At 37.9% G+C, this 14,772-nt stretch overlaps 2 protein-coding genes and 2 non-coding genes across 6 annotated transcripts; 3 read left to right on the forward strand and 1 right to left on the reverse strand.

Annotated features, from left to right (window-relative positions):
- The first annotated feature begins 203 nt into the window (after positions 1–203).
- trnay-gua (transfer RNA tyrosine (anticodon GUA)) lies at positions 204–292 on the forward strand. Its single transcript is given in 2 exon segments — positions 204–240; positions 257–292. It is a non-coding gene; the product is annotated as a tRNA-Tyr (tRNA).
- Positions 293–584: 292 nt separating this feature from the next.
- Positions 585–657, forward strand: trnaa-agc (transfer RNA alanine (anticodon AGC)). Its single transcript has one exon. It is a non-coding gene; the product is annotated as a tRNA-Ala (tRNA).
- A 651-nt stretch (positions 658–1,308) lies between these two features.
- Positions 1,309–5,359, reverse strand: ccdc25 (coiled-coil domain containing 25). Its single transcript, XM_067482652.1, has 9 exons — positions 5,164–5,359; positions 4,968–5,015; positions 4,756–4,795; positions 4,446–4,497; positions 3,974–4,049; positions 3,578–3,681; positions 3,288–3,490; positions 3,118–3,163; positions 1,309–2,862 (listed from the first exon to the last, which is right to left on the reverse strand). Exons 1-9 carry the CDS (start codon positions 5,186–5,188, stop codon positions 2,833–2,835), a joined length of 624 nt encoding a protein of 207 aa, XP_067338753.1. The 5' UTR covers positions 5,189–5,359; the 3' UTR covers positions 1,309–2,832.
- Positions 5,360–6,150: 791 nt separating this feature from the next.
- On the forward strand, positions 6,151–14,680 carry esco2 (establishment of sister chromatid cohesion N-acetyltransferase 2). Of its 3 annotated transcripts, none has more exons than XM_067482637.1 (15): positions 6,151–6,310; positions 7,127–7,232; positions 7,465–7,595; positions 7,795–8,098; positions 8,229–8,538; positions 10,171–10,292; positions 11,130–11,241; positions 11,368–11,452; positions 11,652–11,694; positions 11,851–11,989; positions 12,611–12,742; positions 13,057–13,146; positions 13,265–13,408; positions 13,582–13,766; positions 14,025–14,680. In XM_067482637.1, the coding sequence occupies exons 2-15, from the start codon at positions 7,180–7,182 to the stop codon at positions 14,155–14,157; spliced, it is 1,983 nt and encodes a 660-aa protein (XP_067338738.1). In that variant the 5' UTR covers positions 6,151–6,310; positions 7,127–7,179; the 3' UTR covers positions 14,158–14,680. The 3 variants fall into 3 exon arrangements, with proteins under 3 accessions (XP_067338738.1, XP_067338737.1, XP_067338739.1); XM_067482636.1 differs by having other exon boundaries at positions 6,152–6,310; positions 7,170–7,232; XM_067482638.1 differs by having other exon boundaries at positions 6,152–6,310; positions 7,170–7,232; positions 8,232–8,538.
- Positions 14,681–14,772: the final 92 nt, after the last annotated feature.

Consider the following 14,772-nt stretch of genomic DNA (forward strand, 5'->3'; position numbering starts at 1 on the left):
AAGTCCAGCTAGTGATGAACGGTTTGACCAAACCTTCAGATTACCAACTAATTGGAACTTGTTTTGTTTTGTTCGTACTGACCCAAGAATCAGATCAAACAAGTAGTTTTATATTTTTATATACATTTAATACACAATGCACCCTTTCCATGACCGAGGGTGTCTAAGTATAGAAGTCGCATTTATCGTATAGGAGTGTGTCCCCTTCGATAGCTCAGTTGGTAGAGCGGAGGACTGTAGAAGTGAACTCATAGACATCCTTAGGTCGCTGGTTCGAATCCGGCTCGAAGGAGGAGTTTTTTATCTAACAACGACAAGCTTAACAAACCAAAAGTGCCAAATAACGTGTGTTTTTCATTTTCAACAAAAATAATGTAAGGGATCATCATTTTTTTTTTTTCTTTAAATCAGTTACATATTTGGTCAATAAAATTCAGATAAATGGCATCGTATCCTTGAACAAACAGTAGTTAACGAAATATGAGGTAGCTTACTATTATGTGAAAGGAAAAGCAGCAGTTGGAGAGCCTGTACACTCCGAGTGAGAGGTTATAAGAAAACATCGTGCACACATGGTTACCGCAGGGGGATTAGCTCAAATGGTAGAGCGCTCGCTTAGCATGCGAGAGGTAGCGGGATCGATGCCCGCATCCTCCATGTTTTCCTCGGCTAACCCGTAGCGTAATGTTTCCGTAGTTTTCTTTTAATGTTCATGATTATAAGTAATTTTCTAAGTTTATTTCCAGCCTATTAAGTGTATGTAGTTGTTTTGCTTCTTTAAAGTAACCGTATATTTGTTATTCATTAACGTTAAAACTGAGAGACTGGTTTAACGTGGAGGCGGGGTCCTCGTGACCCCTTTCCTCCTTCAGTGACCACCTGCAGGCCAAAATCCACGCACTAAAAAGTGATTGATCGGTCAGTTGTTCAGTCTGTTGCCTTTGATCTAGATTTGAACGCCACCCAGGTCTTATTTTTAGCGTGCGTGTGCTGTGCAAGTGTATACTACTTTTTTCAGGAAAACATTTGGATAGTGTGCTGAATGTAGTGAAAAGAGAAATACAAACGGTAAACAAATTGGTTCGATACGAATACATTATTCTTAAGTCTTACAAAAACAAGATTCGTGATATTTAGTAACAGAGTTTGAAAAGCACGTTTTTCAGAGTGGTAAGTCTATGGAAATAAAAACATCCCAAACTCATTGGTTTTAAGAAGATGACGTGTTAAACAAGTACAAGAAAGCAGTAACACGACTATGTATCTAGGAGGAACAAATTGTTTCGTGACAGGCGTATCTTTATTTTTTCTTTTTGTATTTTTGTCTTAGTGGGAATGTTGAAAGGATAAAAACGACAAATGTGTAGGTGATTACAAGGGGGTATAGGCTAAACAAGCTTCAGCTACTCCCTTTCAACTCATTTCTCAGGACATTGAGTTATCTCGTCATTGTAGATAACATACCTTCGACATTAATATTATTATTAGTAGTAGAATACACAAATATTATAAAAATCTAATTGGTCAAAAAAGCCCAGGAAATAAATTTGGCGTCACAACACCCTTACATAACTGGGACTGGATTACTGCAGCTCAGAGTGGTTTAGCAGACCAGCGAGCTTTCAGATTCAATTTTAATCCAACCAATGACATACCAAATTCATTTTTATTACAACAAATCATATGCTGTCATCCTCCAGACATTTCGTCTTTATTCTTAATAGCCACACAGCTTAAAGCATCCTCCTGTGTGAGAACTATCAGAAAACAATAGAAGTGTAAATGAACTAAATCACAGAAACAACCTCACAATTTTGGACAATGACATTAGTGAGACAATGTAATGTTTTATTCAATGTTTACATGCAAAGCACCAAGTAGAACTGGCATGTAATGCTCTTACAACCTCACAAAAGATTTCCCCTTTTTTATCAGGCCACAGATCCATCACAAGGAGAGCTGCTCATTGATTTTCTTGATAGATCCATATGTTATTAGCACTTACAAAGGATAAAATGTGCTCCTACAATGTTAACGTCTGCAGACAGTTATGGACAAACTACTCTTTGCATTTACCAGTTGATTTAAAAGTTTTACTAGTTACAGCTGAATACTTGTCAGAGAGTGTAAGTGTCAGAATTCTCATAATCTGATCTAGTAAGATAATTTCAAACAAGCCCCTTGAAGTCACATTACATGAAAATATTACTTAAATGCTGCCCCAAATGATTGCACAGTAGATTAAAAAAAAAAAAAAACATCATTCAGGACTTCAAGGACTCTGTACTTTTCTGCAAATGAACGACAGTTTGAGGTTTTGTAAAATAGTTTTTTTATGGCTTGTCAACCTATGTGCATCTGTTGCCAAATGCTAACTGTACTCAGGAAAAAGTGATGAATAGATGAAAAAAGTGAGCAGAAGGTTTTTTGCCTTCAGGTTTGTACGGTTATTTAAAACAGCCACAGACTTTAGTTCTATAACATCAACATCGGTCAATGTGACACTGAAAACCCAATTTACTGTTTCTCCACAAACTCTCTTTCATTACTCCTGTTGTCTTATGTTCTTCTATAGCATCATCCTGTGTTGAAGAGCTCAGCCAGCTTGGTTTGGGTTGGAAGCAGTATCTGAACAAGTCACCATGTGGAATAGGTCCCAGCGCTGTTCCTTCACTGCCTCACTTTCTGCTCTGTGCCAAAAAGCAAAAGGTATCCATTTGTCTTTTTCTTTTCCTCAGTGTCAGTGCAGTTACAGCAAGCAAAAGCACCAGTGAAGGATCCTGATAGCAGCTCTGGGGGGTGGAGGTCTGCTTGCTGCCTGATCTACACCTTTTACATGAATTCATCGGAGTCATATCCATCCTGTTAAAGACAAGCAGTGAAGGGGTATCATTACAATGGTTCTCAAAATCAAACTCAAAACTCTTCTGTAATCGAAGAAAAAAAAAAAAAAAAAATATATATATATATATATATATATATATATATATATATATATATATATATATATATATATATATATATATATATATATATATATATATATTTTATTTTTTTTTATTTTTTTATTTTTTCATTCATTCCTTCCTTCCCCCCAGGGTCAGCTGATTTCCTCACCTCATTAGTCTTCATGTTTTCATTCTTCATAAGTGATGAATAGTTCCTGGAGAAGGAAATCAAAATGTATGTTGTTAGAAACAAATACAGATGATTCAGTAAGGATATAGTGAGAATTCAGTCAAGCAGACTTGAGCAAAACCCTCAAACCTGTGGTATTGGAGACGTACCTGAGCTCCTCCATCTCCTTTTTTCTTTTCTGCTCTTCCTTCTCTCTCCTTTTCTGTTCTTGGAGTTGAGCTTTCTTCTCATTCCTCTCCTCTCTGTCTCTTGACTCCTTCTCTGCTGCTAGATCTGGGAAACGTTCTTCTTTTGTTTTCTCCAGGCGGTTTACAATCTCATTGATTTTCTTCTCCACCGCCACGATCTTCACCTGTGTAAAGCAGTGAGGGTGTGAAAAACTTCAGTCAGACCAAATGAACGTGGCGCTTGAGTGTTTCCATTTCAGTTCTTTACTGACCTCTTTCTGTCGATGGAAACCAATCTGTCCTACATCCATGTCTCCAGTTTTCTTGAGGTTGGCCCACGGTGTGTAAACCACATTGATGTTGTTCATCTTACAGCCTGACAGTACACAACACAATAAACCTAAATATACACTGTAAGCAAAGTATGTATGTCTCATAAACAATGGCAGACAGTGTACTTGACAGAGTGATTCCTGATGGTAGATGTCAGATTGGAGGTTTAGATTACACAACTGTTGATTTTATAAACTGTAGCAGATCTCATGCACTTTGTTTATGATCACAGATGTAGCATAAACAAACCAAGAAAACAAAAGTCTCATTCTAGTGCTGGTAGCTCAAATCTGAATTCATTTTAGTGTTTATGTTATTGCTAAGCCAAGCTTTACCTTGGATGCTGTTGTTTTTCACCAGCTGTGCACAGTCTATAAGCACCTCTGGGGGAATATCCACTATGGTCTGCCCCTAGAAAAGACATGTGCTGAGACATCAGCTGTGCCTGTGTGCAGTAAAGGTATCTGCATCTTTTAAACTCAGTGCTTGGTGGATAGTTAAACAGCTAGCCTGCTGCATCAGATGACTTTTTTAATGGAATCTGACAACACATTTTTGTCAGTCTTTACAAAACTAGTCACTTTCTGTGCATATAAAGAAGTCCCAGACCCAGAATAAATTTGAATACAAGCAGAATTATTATTATTTTTGGGCACAGAGTCCCTATTTTTATGATTCACTGTTTCTCACAGATCGTTGGAAATTGAGGCTTTTTGCCCAAACCCAAAATAATGTGTACCAGTAACAATGGTTATTGGCATGATTGTGTACTTTATGTAGTTGTGGTATGATGGGCTGACTCCTTACCTTTGATAATCTCAAATACACATGAGCCGAAGACAGTTTGTCCACATGAAACCTAAACGTAAAAAAACACGAGCTGTTCACTACAACCCATGTAATATAATCTTCATATTCATATCCAACACATTTCCCTAATTGTGCTTAAAAATCACGCAGAGTCGTTATTCGAACCGAAAATCTAATTTGCAACACTTTATTTAGTTTAACTGGGCTACAATGCATAGCTACACATTTTACTTAATCATCATATAAAGCAACTGTACACAGTTAAACTTTTCCAGCTGATAAGAGCGAAAATACAGAAACCTCTTACCAGATATCTTCAGGCCATCCATACTTTATCAGGTCCTCATCTGCAAAAATAAATAAATACATGATTACTCTCAACCAATTAGTTGATATGTGGCATTATGTATCTTGTCAAAATACCTAATCAACGGTTTATAATTTAAAGCCAGGACAAGATAACGATGCGATCCACGTACGTATCAGTCTCAGTCTACAATTTAACAGTTGCAAGCTTACTTTCATACTTGTCCTTCCCCATGTAGATCGTATAGGGAGACTCCACCACTTAAAGAAAAATAATCATTGAGTAAAACAACGAAATAAAATCAACTGACACACACACAAGACAAATACAAAGTCAGTAAAACTGCAGATTTAAAGAGTACTGGCTAACCGGGCTACTAGCTAACACTGCTGCTAACCCTTTACTCACCGTTACTTGTAAAGTAAAATACCATTTTACGCGGCCTAAAACTCGACCCTAAAGGACGAATTGTAACTCAATACTGTTTGAAAACTAACACGGTGATTTTGACTACAACTAAACACCATCGGCTACAAACCGACAGCTATTCGCTACCGTCACTTTCGGCGTGTACGACCTGAACCAGGAAGTTGTTGAAAGCTGCGTTCAGCTGCTAACAGGAAGTGCAGGGCGTGTCTTCAAAACAAAAGCTTGAATTAAAAAAACAAAAAACAAAAAGCAAACAAAAGGAAAACTAGTCAATGAGGTGTTTCACAAAGGTTTATCGTTGTTCAGTGTGTAGTTTCTGTAGCCCAAAAAAGCCTTTCGCCATCAATCTCAAATAAGGTTACAAAAAAATGTTTTCTCCTTTAAAAGGTTCGGTTGACACTGGTGTGTATGATCAATGTCTGAATAGAAGACATTTTCTTAATGAATTTCATAAAATTGTTTGTGAAGTGGTTCTGTCCTTCAACTTGCACATTATAAAATACACAAGGCCTGAACATTTGAGAAATTAGCAGAACTCTTATTCCTGAGGCTCATGTCAAACAAAGCTGGACTAGAACTGAAAGTTCTTATTATGAGCAGCATGAACAAATTAACAAATATATGTTGGTATCCTAATGATATTCCAATATTTATTATTATTATTGCGACTTGCGTACGTTATTTGGCCCCTAACTACTTTGTCATACTTTCAGCTAGAACACCATTCAAACTTCAAAACGTCCAGCTTATAGAGGACATTATTGCTAGTATATGCCTTTTAATACTTTATTAATACTTTTGAAATAATCAATGACACATCGCATAATTGCCTTTGAAGTTTTTAAGGCTAACTGGCTTTGACGTTTGCCTAACCAGTAAATACGGTAAATACCTTCCTTCCATAATAATAAATTATTTCGAGGGACAGACGCCGCTTTTATTGTGGTAACGCCATTGCATATGGTTCCGTTTCCGGTCTGGCCGTGTCGCTTTTTTTAATAAGAGACTGGCGCGCTGTTCAAAACACAGAGAAGAAACGCGGGCAGAAGAAGCAGCAGAGTCGTCAGAAACTCTTAAGTTTGAACCGCAATTTATTGTTTTATGTGACACCACGTAATTGTCTTCGGTAAGATAACGCGTAAGAATTATATAGCTGTGTTTTCGATGTTTGCTACTTTGGTTTGTTCTCTCTCCAAAATGGCGTATTTACCTTCAAATAGCGTCGCATTAACATTAGGTTTTATCAGCGAACATTTAAACAGACAAATAACACTGTTCAGGAGAAACCTGTTGACTTTCCTCCGATTTAGGCAACTCTCGATATCCACACGGATGCAAGTTACTTTGCAAACGTAGCGCCTGCTAAGCTAATCATCCCGCCAATTACTCACTCAAGTCTTCTTTTGCTCTTAAATAGGCGCCTCGTTAGCTAAGACTCAACGCTAAACTAAGCCAAACCAACATGAGCATTTGTATACAGATGAGCTAAAATGTGTTCTCGTTTCAGGCACAACGTTAAATTGAGATTGTTGATCAATATTCCGAACTGTCAGTAAAGGTTTGGATAAAGTTAAATATCAGCGGGTGTTGCGTTTGTTATCGTCACACACCGACGCCATCATCAAAACGCAAAAATAATCTTAAATGCGTTGTTGTCTGTAAACGTTTGTGATTCATTTTTTTTTTTTATCCTGATTAGTTGCACAGCAGAGGGTTGGTATATGTTAGGTACACAAGCGTTAGGTTTCCCTTTTTTAATTGCAGAAAATAATTCCTTCATGTTTTGGAGTTTGCTTGCTCATAAAGGTATTCTAACTACAGACCTGGGCATAATTTAATTTAATTTGCTGTAAGTTTTGAAATATGATGAAGGACTGATATTGGAAGATTTTACTACATGCATTTTTTTAAAAAGAACATGCCTAATGTTTTTGTATTTTAGATGTTAACACAGAAGGCCTGCTAAATTAACTATGTCTGTGCAGGTGAAGAAAAATGATGCTCACTACTAACAGGAAGAGAAAACTCGCCTCGCTGGACTCTGACAAGTATGATTCAAAAGCATTTATTATAGGCTTGTTTTGTCTAAACATCCTGACCATATGCAGTAGTTCCCTCAGCTAAATACATTTAATATCTGATTAAAAAATGTTTACATATAACAAAGTAATTTTATAATAATAATAATAATAATAACAATAATACATGAAAAGATGTGTATCAACAGCTTTATTTCTGATTTTCTTTATTGAGACCACTCGTCTGTTTCTTTTTCTTTAGTCACCCAGCTAAGAGAGAGATGAGGGAGGAAATGTCCCGTGTTAAGAGGAGATCGCCCAGGAAGAAACTAGCAGCCAATCTAGACAAGGAAAACTGTTCCTCGCCAAATAAATCCCCACAAAGACTTGCAGGTAAGGTAGACTGGTGGAAGACCAGCTTGAACCTGTTGATGTGGTTCTGACAACAATGTTTTTTTTTTTGTTTTTTTTTGTGTCTGTCTTTACCTGGTTTTTATCTGTAAAGGGCTAAACACCTTTCTACTGCACCCATACAGTGTTTCACACACATGCATTTGAGTAACTTTTTCTGTTAATTTGGCTCTTTTTGTAGAGTCACCAGCCCGGTCGTCCCATCAGTCTCCATTCAAACAATCCATGGTAACAAGCTCTTTCTATGGCAAGCAAAAGCCCATCTATCTTACTCCACTAGAGAGGAAAGCGATAAAGGAGGCCCTGCCATCTCTTCCTTCACCCCCCTCTCAGGCCAAAAAGCCAGAAAAGAAGAAAAAGAAGGTCGTAAAGGAGGGAAACAAGCCGACAAAGGTGTCTCCAGGATCTAGTAAAGTGGGAAAGACTGGTATCAAAAGCTATGCAACATGTACGAATAATGTCAAGGAGGCAAGACAAAATATCAGGTTTGTTTCAAGTTGAGTCTTTGTGCCTTTTTGGTTGTTCAGACAACAACATATGCCTTTTCACCAGATTTTCCTTTTAAGATATAATTTCTTTAAATATAATTTCCAATCTTTGCATTATTTAACTCAGCAGTGTCACTGCTACACCAGCATCTGCTACAGCTGCTGCTCCTGTCAGCATCACTAAACCAGTGGATTCCAAGAAAGCAATCACCATCACTTTCAGCACTCTGAAGCCCAAACCGAAGATCTTTGTTGGAGCTGCATTCTTTGGTACGGGGAAGAAACCTACATCCATGTTTAAAAAAGCCACTCTCAAATCCTCAAACAGACCAGCTTCAGCCCTGGGGAAAAGTAACATTGCCCTCACTCAGACAAAGAGTGAGAAATCAAAGCAGGTGCATCCGCCACAACAGCAGCCCCAAAAGAAACCTAAAGAGGTAAGATGAGCCACTTTTGTTTGTGTGTTTGTACTCTACAGGTCAAGACTAAATTGTGTCCAAAACATTTAACATTGTGTGCTAATGGTTTTGAAATTTGCTGTAATGTTATACAACTTTGATATGTAAGAGTAGTTGAGGGCAGTGGTATGGGTGCAATAACTGGAGGACTTGACTAGCTAATTTTCAACAGAATTGATAGTCCTAGAATAATTGGGATGATGCTTGTAGTTAAATGCAACTGATCTATGTTCTGCACAGTCCTTAAATATCACAATAAAGAAATTGGGTGCAAAGGTTTGCATCCCCTTATTTTGAAACGGCACAAAAAATTCCTTCAACGTAATTGAGCTTGTACAAATAAAAAAAAGTTAAACTTAAATATTAATTTATCGAGAGGGTGTTTGCACAGACAATTTTTTATTTTATTATTATTTTATTAATATTAACTCATTGGCCGTTTTTGTTACTTATTGCAGGTGTGAATCTGCAATAATCTGCATCTGTGAATTAACCTATTTTCTGAAGCACTGAAATGTTTAAGCAATCTGAACCAAATTAATTGTGTTGTGACTGTGCAGGGTTTGTAGCTCTAGTGACGGGAAATCGAGGCTTTCTGAAGCTTTCAACCAGTTGAAGCAACTGATTCAGAAAACCTTTCAGTGCTTTGAAGCATTTTAACCACCACTTTGGCGACATCTGCTCAAAAATGTGTGGTGCCTTTGTGACCTAGGTGGGGAGGAGTGTTATCACTCTCAGTCATTTTTAGAATAAAATGAATGAGCTCCCATTGTATGCACCCTTGGCAAAGTCACTCTCAATAATTTAAAAAAGTGCTGAAAACACTTTTGCACCTTCCTCTGCACCTAAATCCTAAAAACAAAAAACAACAACTTGTAAGTTGCTTTGGATAAATGCGTCTGCCAAATGACTTGATGACTAAATGTGAATGAACAATTGTACAATTTTTATATTTGATTACATGTTATTGTTAGTTATATGCATGTGCTGTACATTAATTTGGGAATAAACTATTCGTTGTAGTGGAACAATGTATAAAAAGTAGCCTCACATTGTGGAATGATGGCTCGTGAAACTGGGGATACACTGATAGATGAGGAAAAGTTTGTCTTTCCTCAACCCTTAAAACTTTCTTTGGGTGTTTTTATAGTGTCAGTGAGTGAGCGCTCCACATTGGGGGAGCTACAGACAACCATTATCACTGATTGAGCCTGAACTCCATTAAATATTCATGTATTCCAAGTGTCAACTGACTCCGCATCAGTTGCTCTTTATGTTCTGTGAAATATTCACCTTGGGGTCTGTCCCTACCGGTGCCGCTCAAATTTGAGACGTTTCATGAAACAATTACGAGACAGACACGTGACATTACACATGTCACGTTAAGACAGAATTCAAAGCAGTGTTTCGAAACAAATAAATTCCAAGCACTCGATGCAGCGATTCGTTTTCGCCCATCACCAGGTAGCTGTGTTGTTCAATGGAGAGCCAACCCCTCTGTTCAGGCTGATCGGAGGTCAGCAGCTTTCAGCAGCAGCACCCCTGGCAGCTGAGGGTCAGCAAAAACAAGCAAACTAATCAAACGTGTATTATGTTTTCCTTTGCCTGCAGACTGATGCTCAGTCGGCTGAGACACAAGAGAAGCAGCTGAAGAACAAGCGGAGAGCAAAGTTTGACCCAACAGACTGGATGGACTCTGTTAATGACGAGCCTGAAACGCCACAGCAATTGAGGTACTTTTTTAAAAATTTTGCCTTCTACTGTTTGTTTGTTTTTTTTCCCTCGTGCATAAAATGGTTTCAAGCTCTGACTAGAATAATGAACGCTGTAAAAGTACTTTACTGTACTTTTTTTAGAAAGAGGGGCGAATGCTTAATTTTTTTAATTTTTTTTTGTTTACAGTGGTTACTGTATACGGTCTCTTGAAAGTGAGAATGATCCGGGTTTGAACGGGATTTCTGCAGATACTTAAAGTTATAAATATTTTTATTGCCAAAGAGTCACAATACTTTAAATTGTGACATGATACTGAACACTGAATATATATCCAGGGTATTATTATGTAATAAAATTTTGACATTTCAATTCTATGCAGGCCAGAGTCTTGCATTATCAGAAGTGACAAAAATGTTCAAGTAGTATTTAAATAAAAAACTTGTAGTAAAATACTGAAACTCAAATTGGTGCGAAAGATTGCATGATAATTATTATTATTTGAATATAAATAAATTCTGGCTTACTGCATTGCTCTGGGTATTTTCCAGTCTCCTTTTGGGTGCAAAAGTCGGCATACGATTATTTTGAAATGGCTAGAAAAATGTCGCCTAGTTGGAGTGAATTTGTTCTGCTGTAGAAAAGAGCGTACGTTGTTTGAGTTTAACGCATCTAGTGTAACTTCAAAAGTGTTTTAAAACCTTGTTGCCTGACTGTGTGTGTGTGTGTGTACAGTGTAATAACATTTTTTTGAATGAATGAATTGCTGTTTGTGTTTGTTTCACAATTTGTAATACAATAGTCTTAAGGTAACAGAATGTTATTGTTCCAGATGACCACCCTCCTTCCTTTTACAGATCTCCCAATATGTCAATGGAGAAATATGGGATTACCAGGGAGCTGTCTGTTGTGTTGACAAGGACTCCAAAACCCATTTCTGGCTCTGCAGCCTTATCCATCAATATTCAGGTACAGCACGTTGAAGTTTGTCCCTCATGTTCTAAATAATACATCCATGACAATGTTGACCACATTCTGGTTTCTTAATTCTTGTTTCTGCAGTTGGTTTTCACTTGAACCTTTTCTTTTGTCCAGGGTGATTCACCGAAAGGCAGCTCAGAGCCCGTCTTTGAACTGAGTGATATAAGCCCCACCAGTGCTGCCCCCAGCCCTCCCAAAGGTAACCTGACACACGGTTTTCATCTCAGCATCACTGTACAACAATGCATCTGTACCAACTCACACTTCCCTGGTGAACTAGAAGATTAACTGCTTTTGCTTTTTTTTTTTTTTTCACTACCATCTTTGTTGTGATGTTTCAGAACAAAAAATGTATCTTGTCCTTTGAAAGCAATTACATCTTTTCCTTTTCCCCACAGAATCTGTAGCTGTGTATCCCATCTTTGGCTCTGCATCCAAGAGGTGAGCACTTCACCATCTAACACCAAGAGATATTTTATATCTCAAAATTAAGAGTTGGCACTGAATTTCAGCAATAAAATGACCTAAAGATTTTAGACTCAGTAATTGCAGGTGGTGACAATTCTGACTATTTTTTAAATTTTTTGGGTCCCACAGGTTAAAGAACACAGCTCTGCAGGGTCCAGTGTCCTGCAGCACCCCCTCTGCCCCAATGACATCACTGCAGTCCTGTGCTATTAAAGAGCGACCTCTTCGCAGGAGGAAGGAGAAACAGGACGATGACCAGCTCATCATTGTACGTTAAGTATTTGTTAGAGTACATTTTCGTGAGTGAGATGTGGAACATAAATAATGTTAATACAAATCTCTGAATGCAAATTGTTTGGGAGCATTTTGAAGTTAATGTAATAACTAAACGTGCAAGACAGTTTTTCTAAATACCTGAACCCTGTGTGATTAGCTCACAACAAACTCTGCTTGACTTCACAAAAATGATGTACACTCTTTCATTTCGCTTACACGCTTATAAGGGTGTGTTGTTTCCTGGAGCCAATCTAGCAAAAGAGAGGCTGTTTCCCACTAATGTTAATAGCTTTTTCCGCTTTCTTCATCTTTCATTCCAGAACATTCACAAAACAAATCTACCTGCATTGTTCTCCATCAATTTATAATGGGCCTACAAGTAAATCCAGTAAACTTTAATTAAAACCCCGTCCCTAGAATTTGTCAGTTAGCCTGAAAAACATTTCTGAAGACTAAGAACAGTATTTTGGATTAAAACCAGTCCATTTTGTGCCAGCAATCAGTATTTTCTTATTATTTAATGCTGTAATCGCTGATACATTCAAAAGATTAGTTGGAACAGGGGGAAATAATTATTATTTTTTTCCCGTATGTGTGTTGATTTTATTTTTAGGATGCTGGTCAGAAGCAGTTTGGAGCAACAACCTGCAGTTCATGTGGCATGGTGTACAGTGCTGACAACCCAGAGGATAATTTCCAACACACACAGTTCCACCAGCACCTCCTGGACTCCATCAGATTTGTGGTAAAACTGCCTCATCTTCCTGCTTCAGTCCTTATACAAAAAAATTTAAAAGGTATTTCAAGACTAACACATGAAACAATGATAAAATGTCAGGAAAACTGCAAATAATGCACAGAATGAATGAGTCACACAAGTCTGAGGTTGTAGAGATGTTTAGTCATTTGCACCTAAATTAATCCAAGCATTGTGTCATCCCACTGCACACTGGTGCATGTGTCAGCGTATAAAGCAGCTGTGAAAAATAATCATTTCAATGTTTTGAGTTGAAAACTTTAAGACACTGTAGTGATTAAGTCTCTTTGTTGGTTTTCTAGGGCTGGAAGAAGGAGCGGGTGGTGGCAGAGTTCTGGGATGGAAAAATTCTCCTTGTCCTGCCAGATGATCCAAAATACGCCACCAAAAAGGTTTGGGTCCGAACACCTTTCATAGCGTGTCATCACTTTAGGGTTAAGTTAGCCAAAGCTTAATTTTTTTTCTGTCCTGCTTGAAAATTCTTTTCCCTCACTGTTTGTGTGTCTGCAGGCAGACGATGTGCGTCGTGTTGCAGACAATGAGTTGGGCTTCCAGCAGGTGACTCTGAGCAGACCCACACAGGCGAAAACCTACCTGTTCATCAACACCGAGCGCGTGGTTGTAGGATGTCTTGTTGCTGAACCCATTCGTCAGGTAAAGCTTTTCCATTTCTGTGTGCGCGCGCATTCGGAAGGTTGTAGAGGCTTAAGAATTTGTTTCAGGTTTACTTATAATCTCTAGTTGCTTCTGATTTTCTCTTTACCTCTACTTACTTCATGAACAATCATGCTTCCTCGGTAATTTATACCGATTGTTTGTCTCGTCAGGCCTACAGAGTCCTCGAGCAGCCAGATCGACATAAGGATATGACCAAGGACGACTTCATGGAGCGTCACAGAGCATGGTGCTGCTCCACCGTCCCAGAACAAGCTCTGTGTGGTATCAGCCGAATCTGGGTCTTCAGCCTGGCCAGACGACAGGGCATCGCAACTCGTATGCTGGACACTGTTAGGTAAAATTTTACTCTCCTCCTACCTCTTGCTGCAGAAATCACTACATTAGTAGTGGTAAATTCTGACTTTGTGAAATTGCTACAAATCTATGGAAGCACTGCCATGAGTATGCGATTACCACAAACAAATGTAATACAACACATGGGAGAAGTATTTCAGATAACTTTAAGAAGCTTTAGCTGCATTTAAACATTTCAGCCTGACTTACAATGGGCTACATCTTCTCACTCTAACTTCATTTTCCTTTGGTTCTTAAGGAGCAGCTTCTCATATGGGAGTCATCTTACAAAGGAGGAAATTGCATTCTCTGACCCAACACCTGATGGCAAACTATTTGCAACCAAGTACTGCAACACACCAACTTTTCTTGTTTACAACTTCATTGCATGAAGCTTGGATTAGAGATACATTGTCCAGTTCAGCCTGTTAAATCAGCATTTTAACACATGTTCATGTAACTGGAATTGTTTCATATGCAAAACAGGTACTGTGTATTCAGGCTAAAGTTATAATTTTATCACTTTAGTATAAAATAAGCTTAGTGGTTTTATCTTGATCCACTTGTAAGTATTTATAGTTGGTGTTGCCTGATTTGTTGAATGTTATGTATATTGGCAGCGTTAACTACTCAGATGTTTATATTTTGCTTCCTCAGGAGCGACTAAATATCATTTCTGAATATCCCCACATAATTTGCCTTGACTCATTTAGAGTTGGGATTATGTTTGTTTTTTACGTCAAAGAAGACTGGAGCCTCTTGCTACATTGAATTTAAATGTTAATTTTCTTGCTAGAGCAGTTTGTAAGGAAAAATCTTTTTAGAGATAAACCTGTTTAAAAGGTGGATGCCATTATTGAAAAAGGCATTCTAGTTTGTAAAGAGATTTAATAAACATTCTTATTGTATGCTGTATTTATACACCTATTTTATTTAGTCGGGTTAAATTGAACTCTGGCTGGTTTTGCCATTTGGTTTGGAAGTTCTGTAATTGATGGACAGATCCA

This window comes from Channa argus, chromosome 17 (assembly GCF_033026475.1).
Source record: "Channa argus isolate prfri chromosome 17, Channa argus male v1.0, whole genome shotgun sequence".
NCBI lineage: Eukaryota > Metazoa > Chordata > Actinopteri > Anabantiformes > Channidae > Channa > Channa argus.